This window comes from Podarcis melisellensis (assembly GCF_964234715.1).
Source record: "Podarcis melisellensis genome assembly, chromosome: 16".
Classification (NCBI taxonomy): domain Eukaryota; kingdom Metazoa; phylum Chordata; class Lepidosauria; order Squamata; family Lacertidae; genus Podarcis; species Podarcis melisellensis.
The window spans coordinates 11,804,320-11,818,764 of record NC_138533.1 but is presented as its reverse complement, the minus strand read 5'-3'; the positions used below and the strand labels follow the sequence as shown (position 1 = coordinate 11,818,764).

Here is a 14,445-nt window from a genome sequence, read left to right as displayed (position 1 = left end):
TGTTTTTCGTTTAGTCCCAAAGGGGAAGGGCAAATATATAGAACAGAGGAGGGGAAGAGATGCAAGATCCTGGTCCCGCTACATACAGACATGCCCCCGCACTGGATTGTATTCCCATCTGGGGAGCAGGAAGGGGGTTTGTTGGGGCAGAGCCCTTCACAGCGTAGTCCAAATGCTATTGCACTCCGATTGGGGTGGCCCCGCTCCAGGCCGAGAGCCGCAGCCAAAAAAGAGAGAGTCACAAATGAGCGAGGATGGGCCCCCTTTTCGGCACCAGGCACATGGTGGGCAGCAGCGATGATCTGCCCCCAGGCCGGCTACAAAGAGAACAGAAGAGTCCAGCATCCCAATGCGGCTCTTGCAGGAGGAGGAGGAGCTGGTGGTGGGCGGTTGAGCCGCCTCCACCATCAGGCCAGGACACACGAAGATGATGAAGAAGACAATAAGGATGAGGAAGATTTTCACCATCAGCCACCGATTGGATGTGACGGACTGGAAGTATTTCAGGATCTCCGTGTGGGCGCCTTCAACATTAAAGCTGAGCGTCTTCCACGTTGGCGTCAATTCTGCAGGATTGACAAAAAAGAAAAAAAAAGGGCAGGTGAAGCCTTCAGGAGGAGCTGCCAGCTTGCTTCTTGCCTCTGGGGAAGAGGAATAACCCTATGGAAACAAAATAAATTCCTTCCAGTAGCTCCTTAGAGACCAACTAAGTTGTTATTGGTATGAGTTTTCGTGTACATGCACACTTCTTCAGATAACACACACATGCACACGAAAGCTCATACCAATAACAAACTTAGTTGGTCTCTAAGGTGCTACTGGAAGGAATTTATTTTGTTTTGACTACGGCAGACTAACACGCTACCTACCTGTAACTAGACCTATGGAAACAGCAACACTAAGTTGCCTCCCAGGATTCTTACTGAAATAACATACAGTGCATTTTGCACATATCAGACCAGTGTAACGACAGCCCTTTTGACTTGCAGCAGCTGCTTGGCAGGGGGTTGGACTCGATGGCCCTGTGGTCTCTTCCAATTCTATGATTCTATGGTTGCTGGCTGCAGTTGTCAAGTGATGAACTCAACATTTCTGAGTCGCCCCACTAAGGATCATCTCTGTCTCTTGGGGGTGGTTTGCCCTTGTGTACCAGTTGCTAAGAATCACAAGTGGAAAGGAGAGTCGCTGCTGCGTTCAGGCCCTGCTTGCCAAGGCAGGAACAGGAAGCTGGACTTGGTGGGCCTTTGGCCTGATCCAGCAGTCTTCCCCACAAGCCTCCTCCCAAACAACCCTTGTGCTGCAATCCGTGGGCTGCCTCGAGAGGAACAGAGCTTTTCTCCCCTGCCCACTACCTCTGGATGGTCTCCTCTTGTTCTTTAACCATATGCGCCAACTGCTGGAATATGGAGCCCAGCTCCACGATAGTAGACTCGATGTTCTGCATGGTGTCTGCCCGGCTCTGGATGTACGTATCCTACAAAAGAGAACGGGTGATGCGGGAAAGGGGTTTGGAATAGATGATCCTTAGGGTCCTTCCAACTCTACAATTCTATGATTGCCTGCTCTCTTTTTTTGTACCACTGTTACCAGGCAGATCTGTGGATATGGCACAACTGCAAGTAAGCCATGTGGTGGTCAATACTGATGATATAGAGCAACCTTCGGGCAGCTTGGTGCCCTCCAGGTGTTTTTGGCGACAACTCCCATCTACAACTCCCATCATCCCTAACCACTGGCTCTGCTGACTGGGGCTGATGGGAACTCAAGTTAAACAACATTTGGAGGGCCACAGGCTCTCTATCCTTGCTTCATGCTTCTGTAAGGGCATTTAATATTTGATCCCTGACTGGTTGGGATATGTGTCTAGGACAGGGTGGGAAACCTGTCAGGCTCTCCAGAGGTGTTGGAAGTACAACTCTCATTACCACTGGCCATAATGACTGGGGAAGATGGGGATTGGAGTCCCAACCACAGCTTGCGGGCACCAGGCTCCCCATCCCTGGCGTTAGTGTGATGTTGAGAACCCAAAGCAGGGCTATGCAAGTAGCAGACAGCTCAATTCTGACAGCCCCCCCACCAAGCCAATAGGCTACAATTAGCAAGGCTGCCAAAGGAGAGAGAGGGCAAAGCTGCTCAGAAGAAACAGGGAGTTCCACCAGGGACACAAATGTTCACGTGTGCTTTTGTTTCTAGACAGATGTTTCTTACCCTACAGCTCAGCCATGGGAAGCTAAAGAATGACAACACCCGAAATAAAGCCAGTCAGCCTCTCCCATTGCTCCACATCCCTTATTTCTAGTGCAAATGTCTGCAGGCCCACCCACTCCCCCTGCCAAGGCCCTGCTCGTTGATGAGTTGCAGCTGCTGGCTGGCCCGGTTGTCCATGTCAATAGCCACGTTCCCCTGAGTGCCGACGTTCGTCCTGAAGCATAGCGGAGCCACCTGTGGACACCAGTCAGCGAGGTCAGACTGCTTCCCCCACCTCATTTCAACCCCACCTCCCCTCCTTCAATGGGGTACCTGCAGCACCACTTTCCAGTTCCCTCTGGCACCAGGGGACTCCCTGCCCCAACTCACCTAGATTGCTTGCGGCGAGAGGAATGGCGGAGACCGGGGGGCGGGAGAACTGTTCTCGCCGAGTCTTCTGCTGTTTAAGGTTCTGGGGAAGGAAGTTGGGAGGGTCAGGGCAAGCCAAGCAATCAAGGCGCTCAGGCCAGTGGGTCTTAGTGTGCACAAGTTAAAGTTTCCATATCATCCCATTACCCACACATCAATGCAATGCATAATATCACTAGCTCCTCCAGGTGTGGGGAACATTTGCTCTCCAGACATTGCTTGAACTACATCATCCATGGCCACTGGGGCTGATGGGACTTGTACTTCAGCACATCTGGAGGTCCAAAGGTTCCCCACAAGCTTGCTTTACATCTAGTGACGGTGATCCATAAGGTTGTACAATTTACACAGACTTTTCACTACCTTTCATGGAAACTTAACACTGTTGTTTCCGCTTTTTTTTAGCCCATTTTTCTCCAAACAAGAGGGATAACAATATAGATAAGAAAGGTTCAAATTTAGGCAGTCTCCACATGCTGTTGCCTTTGATCAGGGTTGATAAGGCATTCATTTTATAATTGTGTTTATAGGGTGTGTGTGTGTGTGTGTGTGTGTGTGTAGTCAAGAGCTGCCTTATTTATGTTGTGTGAGGCAGCTAAAACAACGGAAGCTCACTTTAGCAAAGTTTGAGATTGGTGGCTTACAGGCAACTTACCTCTGTCCGCACCTCCAGAACAGACTTGAAATCGTTGGACATGGAGGCTAACTTGGACTAGAAAGAAGGGAAGGGAAGAAGAGTGAGGAAGGCAAAATCTGACCTTCCTGCCACCCTCTCTGGCCAGAGAAAACCTATTCCCACATCCAGACCCTGTCACTGCTGCTAATCCCATGGCTAGGGAACAAACATTTTCTTTATGTCTAATACATATAAGACTACAACAGCCTTCCTCAACCTCGGGTGCTGGCTGGGGCTGATAGGAGCTGTGTTCCAAAACATCCAAAAGGCAAGCAGGGATGCATGAACAGTATACCTCAAAATTCTGCATCAAGAAAAAAAGATGACTTCTGCAAGCTGAATAAATTATGCATATTATTTTCCAGGCTGTCAGAATTTATTCTATTGCTTCTGAGTTGGGGGGGGGGGGAATGAGCTATCTACAGTACCCAAGTCCTGTTCTTTTGGGATGGGGGAAACCCTCTGGCTCTAAAGACATTTAAGGCCTGCAAAAACTTTTAGGCTTGCATTTTTTTTCAACCCTCTGCCTCAGGCCTGACCTGCAGTGACACCACCACGGTGTTGGAGTGAGTCTGCACGTGCCTCCCACTCTGGCTGCCTTTCGCCTTGACAAACTCTTGCAGCTGTGCGATCTGTTTGTTCAGACTGTTGATGTCCTGTTGAGAGAGAGAGAAAGAGGAACTGTCTGAAGAGGCAACTCGAGGTTGCCAAGAGGTGCTAGATCAGGACACTGCCCCTTTAAGACAGCTCGGAGGAGGAGGAGGCAGCAACCAGCAAGCATGACACACCACAGTGGTGCCTCCCACGTTCTCTGGCACTTGCTTGGCTTTCCTTCCCCGTCCAATGGACATTCCAAGTGATGCAGCGGAATGAAGAGAAAAGGCAGCCAAAGGAGGAGCAGGACAGAGGAGGCCCTGCAGCTCACCTGCTTGATGATGTAAGTCAACTCCTCAATCTCCACCGCCTTGTCATCAAACAGAGATTTCCGCTTGGCCACTGAAGATACAGAAAAGTGTAGCGCATTAACCCATTTTCAGTCTGGGGGCCACATTCCCCTCTGGGCAACCTTCCAGGGGCCACATGCCACATGGTGGGTGGGACCAGAAGCAAATATAGGCAGATCAATGTAACCTTTGTAGAGTGGGATAGTTTCTGCACACAGACCTCCCTATGCCTTTGGTTCAAGGAGGCAAGAGGTGTTATCAGAGCTAAAGGACACAGCCCAGGCAGAAACGCTCAAGGTAGGTTTGAAGTAAGGCCCACAAAGGGAGAGATGCACTCGGGACAGTCCTGAGGGTTAGATCAGGAGGCCCTGAGGCTCCCTGTCCTCTATATTAACTCCCATTCTCACCAACCAAGCCCGGCCCCTTTCCCTTCACTTGTGACTTCCATGTTATGGAAGTGGAAGCTTATCCTAGACAGGACAAGCTAAGGTGCCGCAGTTGCTCTCAACCCAGCTCCCTGCCTTCGTCCAAGCACAGCATTCATGGTCAGCCACTGTGTACACCACTGCCCTGGCCTCCCAACACCTCCCCAGCTTTTCATCGACATCAAATGACAAGTCAAAACTCAGCCACCAACTGCGTGATGTGGATCGGTTTCCCCCACTGGCCACAGTAGGCTCCAGCTTCATCCACACTCCAAATACTCACAGATTGTTAGCTTCTCCAGCTTGGCAAAAGTGTTGCTGAGGTCCTTCCCAATCCGCCTGAGAATCACAAGGAATTGAAATTAACAACAACGGATGCAGAACTCAACCGCCTCGCCTAATTTTTCCTTTTATCATCAGATGTTCAAGTTACATGAAACTAACAAATCTTAAAATTAGAAGGGGCAAGGAGTTATTATGCACAGTGCTGGACCACCCCTGTGTGCTGTATTTCGACATTCCACATTTTCAAAAGGCCTTGCCCGCCGGCGGAAAAGTGGTAGTGGCCTCAGGCAGGTTATCACAGAGCTCTTGCAAGATCTCCCTGTTGCTTCTCTTCACTTCTCTGGAGCCACCACCAGAAAAGCAAGGAGAAGCAGCTGCAGCTACTGGATTCCACAGCAAGATCTCATGGACCTCTCAATACTGCTTCTCCTCACTTCTCCAGAGCCCCCACGCGTATCGCTTGCCCCCCACTGCTGCAAGAGAAGCAAGGAGAAGCGGCTGTGGTTTCCAAGTTCTGCTGAGATCTCACGGACCTCTTGCAAGGGCTAGGTAACCTCCAATCGTCTTCAACTGTTGGCCATAGCAGCTGGGCTGATGGGAGCTGTAGTTCAGCAACACCTGGAGGACCACAGATTCCCCAGCCCTCCTCCAAGCTTGTCCTCCATGTTTCCAACCACTTACCAACTTAACCCCCATTCCCTGCTTCCAGTACCTGACATCTCACCAGCCATGAGTGCTGGACCTTACTAGCTGTGGGGCTGGGCTCCCGACACTGTATAGGGAAAACCTATTTCTCTGGGTCCCCCTGCAGTGCTACATTCTCATATGTCCCTGAAACGTCCCCATGAAGCAATGGGTTGATAAACTCACTTGGCCATGACAGTGAATTCGCTTCTTTGCCGAATGGCATTCAGCACTGGCTTGTTTGGCTGGAGCCCATTCTGAAAAAAGAAGAAAATGAAAGAATATTGAGACTGTGTTAAGAATATAAACAAAAATGTGAAAGAAAGAGTAACTCCTGGGTGCTTCTGTTTTTACTGGTCCAACTTCTCTCAGGTGGAAAAATTCTATCTACACCTTTCAGAATACCAGCCACGCTTCGCTCCCTGTCTCCCAACAAACAACACTCCGCATAGGAAGATGACATCAACATCTGTAGAACTCTGCTGGGACCATAAAAAGCCACTTTGCCAATGTAAAGGCTATATCATATTACCCACCCATTGTGTGTGTGTGTGTGTGTGTGTGTGTGTGTGTGTGTGTGAGAGAGAGAGAGAGAGAGAGAGAGAGAGAGAGAGAGAGAGAGAGAGAGTTGCAAATACAGGATAGCAAAGAAAAACAAGTCAATAAGGGTGGTGGGAAATCTTCCCAGGAAATGAGGTGTACAAATTTAACAATAAAACAGGTTTTTTAAAATTACATAACGTGACATTATACACTAGAAAAGGCATTGAGAGGAAAGTCTCCATTTGGGGCAATGGAAACTTCCTTCCTGGGAATTAATAGAAGCTTGGTGGGCAGGGGAGGCGCCTTTGGTGGATTTTCATCAGCACCAAGAAAGTTAGGGAAAATGAAACTCCCCTTTCCTGGGATCCAGGCCATGCTTCACTCACATTCACACATAGATCATGCACATTAATTGCTGATAATGTATCATCTCACTTGGCCCTTAGTTAACATCAGGAACAGAGCATGTGACAGGCTCAGGGCATTCTCCACCCATTCCCATGCCTTGATTTACAGCTGTCTCCATCAGGCCCCCAGCCTAGAGAGGTGTAATTGCAGGAGTTCTTCACGTTGGCCGCAAGAGTTAGGTCTATCCAAATCCGCTTGCCTACAACTCAGCCCTAAGTGGCCCTCACCTGTCTGCTCTGCAAGGACTTGCAGGCGGAGAGAAATTCCTGGGTGCGATCTTGACACGACATGGTGTCCCACTGTGGAGGAGGTGGCGCAACTGGGCTTGCGGCAGGGGTGGCAGCGAGCGGGGGCAGAACTTGCGTCTGGGAAGGTCCCAGGTAAACGCCCTGCTCCGTGTTTCTAGAGCCGTGGCGTCTCCTCGTATTCATGGAGGCTCATAACCTGGTGCTGAGAGAGAGAGAGAGAAAGAGAGAGAGAGGTGGTCATCAGCGCCCAGCAATGAAAACTTTGCTCTCAACCTTGCTCTCAAATTGCACCAGACAGGCTTCCCCACCCCATTGTAAAAACACTTAAATCAACAAGGGGCAATCTAAAAGTTGTTAGACTCAAATTCCCATGATCCAGGTAGCAGCTGAGTGGACAGGGATAATGGGAGCTGCAGTTCAACATTTGGAGAGTCACTAGTTCCACCACTGACTTAAAGCCTGCAACCCTTTCATGTATGGTGTTTATTATTGCATTTATTAATTAATTTTATATCTCACCCTTCCTCCCAAAGGAGCATCAGTGACCAATACAATTATTTTTATGGGGGGGGGACTCAATATATTAGAATAAAAAATTTCCATACACACACACAAATATTCCATACATGAAAACCATAAAAAATATTATCTGCTTTTAGCAGTTACTGATTTAAAGTTCCACCCCTACCATCAAAAAATTAAAAAAAACATTTTGCCAATCTTGAGAATTAATTTCAAAATTTCCCATATTGTTTTCAGTCAGGTTAAACTTCTCATCAGTTCACAAATGATTATATAAATACTAGGGGGTGGGATTCTTGGGAGGGCACACTGAATTTAAAATTACCGTATTTTTTGCTCTATAAGACTCACTTTTTCCCTCCTAAAAAGTAAGGGGAAATGTGTGTGCCTCTTATGGAGCGAGTGCAGGCTGCGCAGCTATCCCAGAAGCCAGAACAGCAAGAGGGATCACTGCTTTCCTGCGCAGTGATCCCTCTTGCTGTTCTGGCTTCTGGGATTCAGTATATTTTTCTTGTTTTCCTCCTCCAAAAACTAGATGCGTCTTATGGTCTGGTGCGTCTTATAGAGCGAAAAATACGGTAATTGTTCAATGGGCTTTAATAGTCTGTTTGCTTGAGAAAGAACTATGTGATTAGCCAAGGAACGTGCAGTTTGATGTATGGGCAGCCAGCTTGTTTCCAGTTCTCCCAGTTTTTCTTTTCCTTGGGCTCCTGTTAGAGCTTTTAAATCTCTGTAAAGGTATCTTATCATGTGCAATCCATTCTGTTTATAACCATTGAGCTGTATTTCTTTTGTTTTGATGTAGAACAAGGGATGGTAACAGAAAGGAGTAATTGGGGAGATCAGAGAGTGACCGTAATTTCAAAGTCAGAGATGTGCTGAGCCAAGGGATTTAAAATAAATTGACAACAAATGTGAGAGGTCTGTTTCATCATTAAAATTACATTTCATGCATGCGCTGCGTCATAAATTTGGTGGCATCCTCCCCACCCCCGCCAATATGTTGATTTGTATAGGTTGGCAATCTTGCTTGCTTGCTTAGATGATTAAATAAAGAGATTCTAAAATCTTTCAAAAACTGGCAGATCAGTACAGAAAAGGACTTGGAATAACATTTTTAACTTAGGTAAAATAATCATTTGTACAGTAGTGACCCGTCCCAACTATGTTGCCAGTTTGAGGGATCTAATTATATGTATTTAATGAAAGGCCTATTGTTCTTTTTCTTTAACTGTTTCCAACTTTTTGTAATCATTGCTCCAAGATACTTTATTTGCTTTCAGCACAATTTAATTTTGGATTGATTAAGGCACAATTTATCCAGTTGTACGATATTGAAAGGCAACTTCTCTGACTTTTTGCAGTTGGATCCCATTCCCAAGATTTCACCTTAACAAAAAATCTTCAAGAACATTTGGTAATGATATATTTGGTTTTTCTAACCCTGATATCATCTGCAAATAGGTTAAGCTTTTGTTCCACTCCTTCCACTGATACTCCTTTAATCAAATCATCTCCCCTAACTTTGGTAACCAAAGGGTCTAGGGATATGGCAAAATGGAGGTGACAAAGGGTACCACTCTGCATACTTGGGGGGTCCTGTCCATTAAGTCTGATAGTTCTCTGAGAATTCTCAAATAGGTTTTTCAAAACAGTTACAAATATTGTGGCAAATTACAACTTTTCTAATACAGTGGTACCTCAGGTTAAGTACTTAATTCGTTCCGGAGGTCTGTACTTAACCTGAAACTGTTCTTAACCTGAAGCACCACTTTAGCTAATGGGGTCTCCCGCTGCTGCCGCGCCGCTGGAGCCCGATTTCTGTTCTCATTCTGAAGCAAAGCTCTTAACCTGAAGCGTGTGTGAAACTGAGGTACCACTGTAATGGATATAGTATTAATTAATTAATTAAATCCGTATACTGCCCTATACCCATAGATTTCAGGGCGGTCCACAACACAAAATGACAATATAGAAAATGCAAAGCACATAATAAAAAAATAAGAACAACAACAAACAAATAATCCCCCCTCTCACAACACACTTTTAAAGGGCATCATGTGTAAATCAGCTCAAGGCTGATTTCTAGCAACTAGTTTCACTAGTCTGGTGCATAAAGGTGTATAATGAAGTCGCCAGTCGAATCTTCCTGGGGAGAGTGTTCCACAGGTAGGGAGCCATTGCAGAAAAGGCCTGTTCACACAAAGAAGGACCTCAGAGGATGATCTCAGGGTAGGTTTAGATGGGGAGAGGCAGTCCTTGAGGTATTGTGGTCCTGAACCATTTACGGCTCTGTCAAAACCAGCACTTTGAAATGGGACCAGAAGCTAACTGGTCCCCAGTGCAGTTAGACCAGGACTGGTGCAATGTGCTCAAACTGCCTTGCCCCAGTGAACAACCCAGTCACCGGATTCTGCACCAGCTGAAGTTTCTGAAACAAGCTGAATAAATTCTCCCAGCCCAATTTGCTTTACTAGAATGATAAATGTTACTTTTTTTAGTCCCCCCTGCCCCAGATAGATTGCATTAATAAATATCCTAATAGGATCAGCAATAGGCTGCTGCTTAACAAATCCTACTTGATCTGTGTCTACAATTGTAGTTAAGAGAAGTGGATGTCAACCCATCTGCCAAAAGTTTCCTAAAAATCTTTGCATCTTGATTACTTAGTACTATAGGTCAATACTAGTATACAAAAATGGCGTCTGTCTCATGTTTCTGAAATTCAATCGCCTGCCGTTCCTTCCAAGTGGCAGGTCCTTGATGCCCTCAGAGCATAAAGTTGAAGAGCCTCCCCATTTTAGGAAACTTGCTCCTTAAACATTTTGTAAAAAAAAAGAAAAGGTGAAGCCATCTAATCCTGGGGTGTTTGCAGGTTTCAGTTTAAGAGGATTTTTCCTATTTCATTTTCTGCTATAGATTCACATAGATAACTTTGTTGATCTCTGTCCAGGGCTTTTAGATTTACTTCACTGAGATAACTCCTAATTTGCATATTATATGTTACTTTATATTTATATATTTCATCGTAGAAGCCTTTACATTTCTTCCCCCCCCCCCGCCAACCTCTTCTTTATAAAGGTGTTTTCCTCCCTGTCCTTGAATACACGTGTTATATTTCTAGAATTTCTTATTAGTTCATAAACTAAGAGTTTTGATTTTTTTGTCACAGAATTCTTAGTATTTTTTACTGATATATTGTGGCTTTTAAGAACATTGCAGGGCTGGCCCAAAACATCTTCCTTTCTGAAGCAAAGCCTAAATGGCACCACAACTACTCCAGTAGGGTCAACACAAAAAGTATTTGCTGCACTGTTCAGATATCAATCCCCACCACTCCTGAAGAAGACCACTTTGTCCTGCCACTTGGCTCCCAACACACACACACCCTTGCTACCAGGATAAGGCTACCAATGGCTACTAACTCACTGTCAATGGCCACTATCTCCACTGTCAGAAGCAGTATGTGTCTAAATACTAGTTTCTAGAAACCATCGATGGGGAGAGTGCTGTTTCATGCAGGTCCCGTTTGTAGGCTTCCCACTGGAGCATCTGAGTGGCCACATGCTGGACAAGACAGATCATTTGGTCTGAGCCAGCAGCCAGGCTCCTTCTATGTTTTTATGTTAACTCTGATCTCCACCAGAACTAAGCTGAAAAACAAACAAAGGCACCCGGTGCCCTAGGACAAACCCACTGCTCTAAACTACTAGCAGCGGCTTCTTCCCCCACAGTGCTCAGTACGAATCCAAGAGATTCCTAAGTCCCACTGCTTTCCTTTTGGATTCGAAAAACTACCACTCCTAATTCTGTGGGAGGAAATTTAGATTTCACAAAGGCCCAAGTAGTGATGCCAATTGGGCAGATGAGAATCTGGCTGCTTTGTGGTTGTATGAACGAACACAGGGGTCAGCAACCTTTTTCAGCAGGGGGCCAGTCCACCATCCCTCAGACCATGTGGTGGGCTGGACTATTTTTTTGGGGGGGGGGGACTGAATGAATTCCTATGCCCCACAAATAACCCAGAGATGCATTTTAAATAAAAGGACACATTCTACTCGTGTAAAAGCATGCTGATTCTTGGACCGTCCGTGGGCCGGATTGAGAAGGCGATTGGGCTGCATCCGGCCCCCAGGCCTTAGGTTGCCTACCCCTGAACTAACATCTACTCTCCCCACAAATTCTGAATCACTTAACAATAACAGAAGATTATCAGTTTTCCAAACCACCACCTTGCTGGCACAAATAACAAAGAGTTTTGTGGCGATATAAGGAGACAGGTTTATTGTAGCATAAGCTTTATCATTCACTATATTTATAAAAAGCACTTTTAGATCATCCTTCACCTTCAAAGATACCAGAGTGGTATCCAATCGGCAGGAATAAACTAATTGTAGACATACTGGCTGGGGCTGATGGGAGCTGGAACCCCCTGATCCTGCTTAACATAAACATACAATGCAGCTGCATTTGAAATACTGTGCAGAAACAATATTAAGTAAACAGAGAAAGGTGCAGAAAAGAATGACTACAATTATCAAGGGGCTGGAGCACTTTTCCTCCAAGGAAAAGAGAAGTCAATTGGGGCTTTCTTTTTTATAGGGGGGAAAAAAACACAGTCTGGAAGAGGGGAGGAAATATTACAGCAACTTCTATTATTACAAATTGTCTAACAAAGAGCGGAGAAAGAAAAACTGTTTCCCCTTCTCAGAGTCAGCAGCTTTGGAACAGGCATGCTATTTCATGCAGTACAATGCACAATTAACTTAATCAAACTTGCACTGTGGATATGAGCAGCTAGTAAAACTTGTGCCACTAAAAGTGGATACCCTGAAAAGACCAACGAATTGGAAACCTTTGTATAGTTAATCATTTTGACTTTTTTTCTGAATGTAGCATGTTTATTTATCCTATGACAAATATGTATAAAATCAGTATTTTAAAAACTTATCAAACATACTGCCTGAAGTTTTGGTGAAGTGCCTACTAGCTAGGACAGCTTTAAAAGAAAGCATTAGAAAGGGTTGTGGAAGAGGAAGAGCTCTACTAACTGTCAAAAATGAACTTCCTGTTCAAACACAGTCTACCCAGGAAGCCAGCAAATTACATCCAGCCTTGGAACACAGGGATTCTGTACCTCTCCTTCAATCAAGCTTACCTGAAAATAAGCCTCACTGTATTCAATGGGGTTTACACTCAGGGAAGGGCATACAGGACTGCAACTCCAATTTTATGAGAGGAAGGAAGGCAGGGCCCCTACGGTAGTGTTGGGGGTTCAGAGGGGCTCGGAAACCCCAGTGCAAGTGTGGGACTCAGACCCCTTCAGCACCAAACTGTGAACAGCATCGGCTAAGAGTCTCCCAATATCCATCTCCAGCCTTCCCCTCTCCAGTAAAAGGGGGAAGATCTGGGGTATATTTGGACCCTCGGTGACACAGCCTTGGCCACCCCTTACCCAGATAACTAGCTCCAACCCTCCTTTCCTTTCTTAAAGCCAGAAGCACTACTGTAGTTGCACTGCACCCTCCAAAGCTCAATTAATCTGTAGGGTAAGGGTGGCAGGAAGGAGAGTGGCAGGAAGGGCTCCCCCATCACCCTCAGAAAGAGACAACATGGGTTGCTTGTCAGGGCGAGGGAAACTGTGGGCCACTTGGGATGCTTCTGAAAACATAGATGAAGCTAAGCCAAAACAGAAAGTAAAACACAAAGTAACATAGGAAGCTGCATCTCTCATAACACTAGAATTAGAAAATAGTCAAGGAAGCTGGATGTTAAAAGGTTCAGGACAGGCAAAAGAGCGTATTTCTTTACACAGTGCATGGTTAAACTATAGAATTCGCCCCCACAAGAGGCAGGGATGGCCACCAAGTTGGATGGCTTTAAAAGAGGATTAGACAAATTCATGGCTGATAAGGCTATCAATGGTTACCAGGCATAATGGCTATGTTCTACCTCCAGTTGGAGACAGGATTATTCTGAATATCAGTGCTGGAAAAAACAGCAAGGGAGAGTGCTGTGCACTCAAATTGTGCTTGTGGACTTCCTAGAGACATCCGTTAAGCCACCATGAGAACAGGATGCTGGACTAGATGGATGTTCTTATGCCTTCTACAGAGCCAGCCCTACCAAACTCAGCATTGTTTACACTGACTGTCAGTGGGTGTCCAAAGTTTCACACAAGTGCTCTCTCCCAGCCCAACCTGGAGATGCTGGGAACTGGGACCTTCTGCATGGAAAGGAGATGCTCTACCACCGAGCTACGGCCCTTCCCCTCAAATTAAGATTCTAGTCCTCATGGTCCACCACTGAGCTACGGCCCTTTCTTGAGGGTCCGCCACACACATAGAATCATGGAATTGTAGAGCTGGAAGGGACTACTGGGGTAATCTAGTCCAACCCCCTGCAATACAGAAATTGCCCTACGTGGGACTCGAACCCACAAGGTCCTAATATTAAGAGTCTACTACCGACTGAGCTATCCAGGTGAGGTTGAAAGAAGGGAAAGGTTTTGAACCACTATCTGTGGAAGAGGAAAGTGGAGAGTTGGAGGGGGGGCGGGGAGAGACCTCAATTCGTAATGATACCCAGAAAAGGAGGAGGGAGAAAAGCTTTCATTCCTGTCAGAAAGGGGAGGGTGAGGACACACGAGGGGAAGGACTTGGACCAATAGGCTGGGGGAGGGATTTGGAGCAGGACACGAAAGAGAAGGGATTGGAGACCACAATCTGTGGGGAAGGGGGAAACATTTCACGGGGACACACAAAGGGGGAAAGGGCTCCGGCCGCTGTCCCTGAAAAACGGGGGAACTCTTCGAAGCGGGAGGGGGGACCACACCGGGTGGGGGAACTTTTACGGAGGAGCACCGCGCTCGGCAAGAGTAGCGGGGGGGGCGACGGCGAAGCCTGAGGCGTATATGAGAGGCGGACCCCCGACTCACCGGCTTCGCGGACCCGGACCCAGCTCTAGGCGCTGCCTCCCTCCTCAGTTCCGAACACCGGCCTCCGGATCGAACGACCAAACAAGCCGAAAGGAGGGCGGGCCGCCGACGTCACTGCCACGTACCCCCTCGGCGGCCAACGTCACACGCACGACGC

The 14,445-nt window shown here is 46.7% G+C and overlaps 1 protein-coding gene across 1 annotated transcript; it reads right to left on the bottom strand.

Annotated features, from left to right (window-relative positions):
- Positions 1–2: 2 nt before the first annotated feature.
- On the bottom strand, positions 3–14,444 carry STX5 (syntaxin 5). The gene is given in 13 exon segments (XM_081891725.1): positions 3–534; positions 536–566; positions 1,353–1,476; positions 2,343–2,403; positions 2,405–2,442; positions 2,578–2,659; positions 3,272–3,328; positions 3,832–3,948; positions 4,218–4,288; positions 4,945–5,000; positions 5,817–5,887; positions 6,809–7,031; positions 14,289–14,444. Coding segments are annotated over 12 exon segments (1,290 nt in total). The 5' UTR covers positions 7,013–7,031; positions 14,289–14,444; the 3' UTR covers positions 3–156.
- Between the last annotated feature and the right edge of the window lies 1 nt (position 14,445).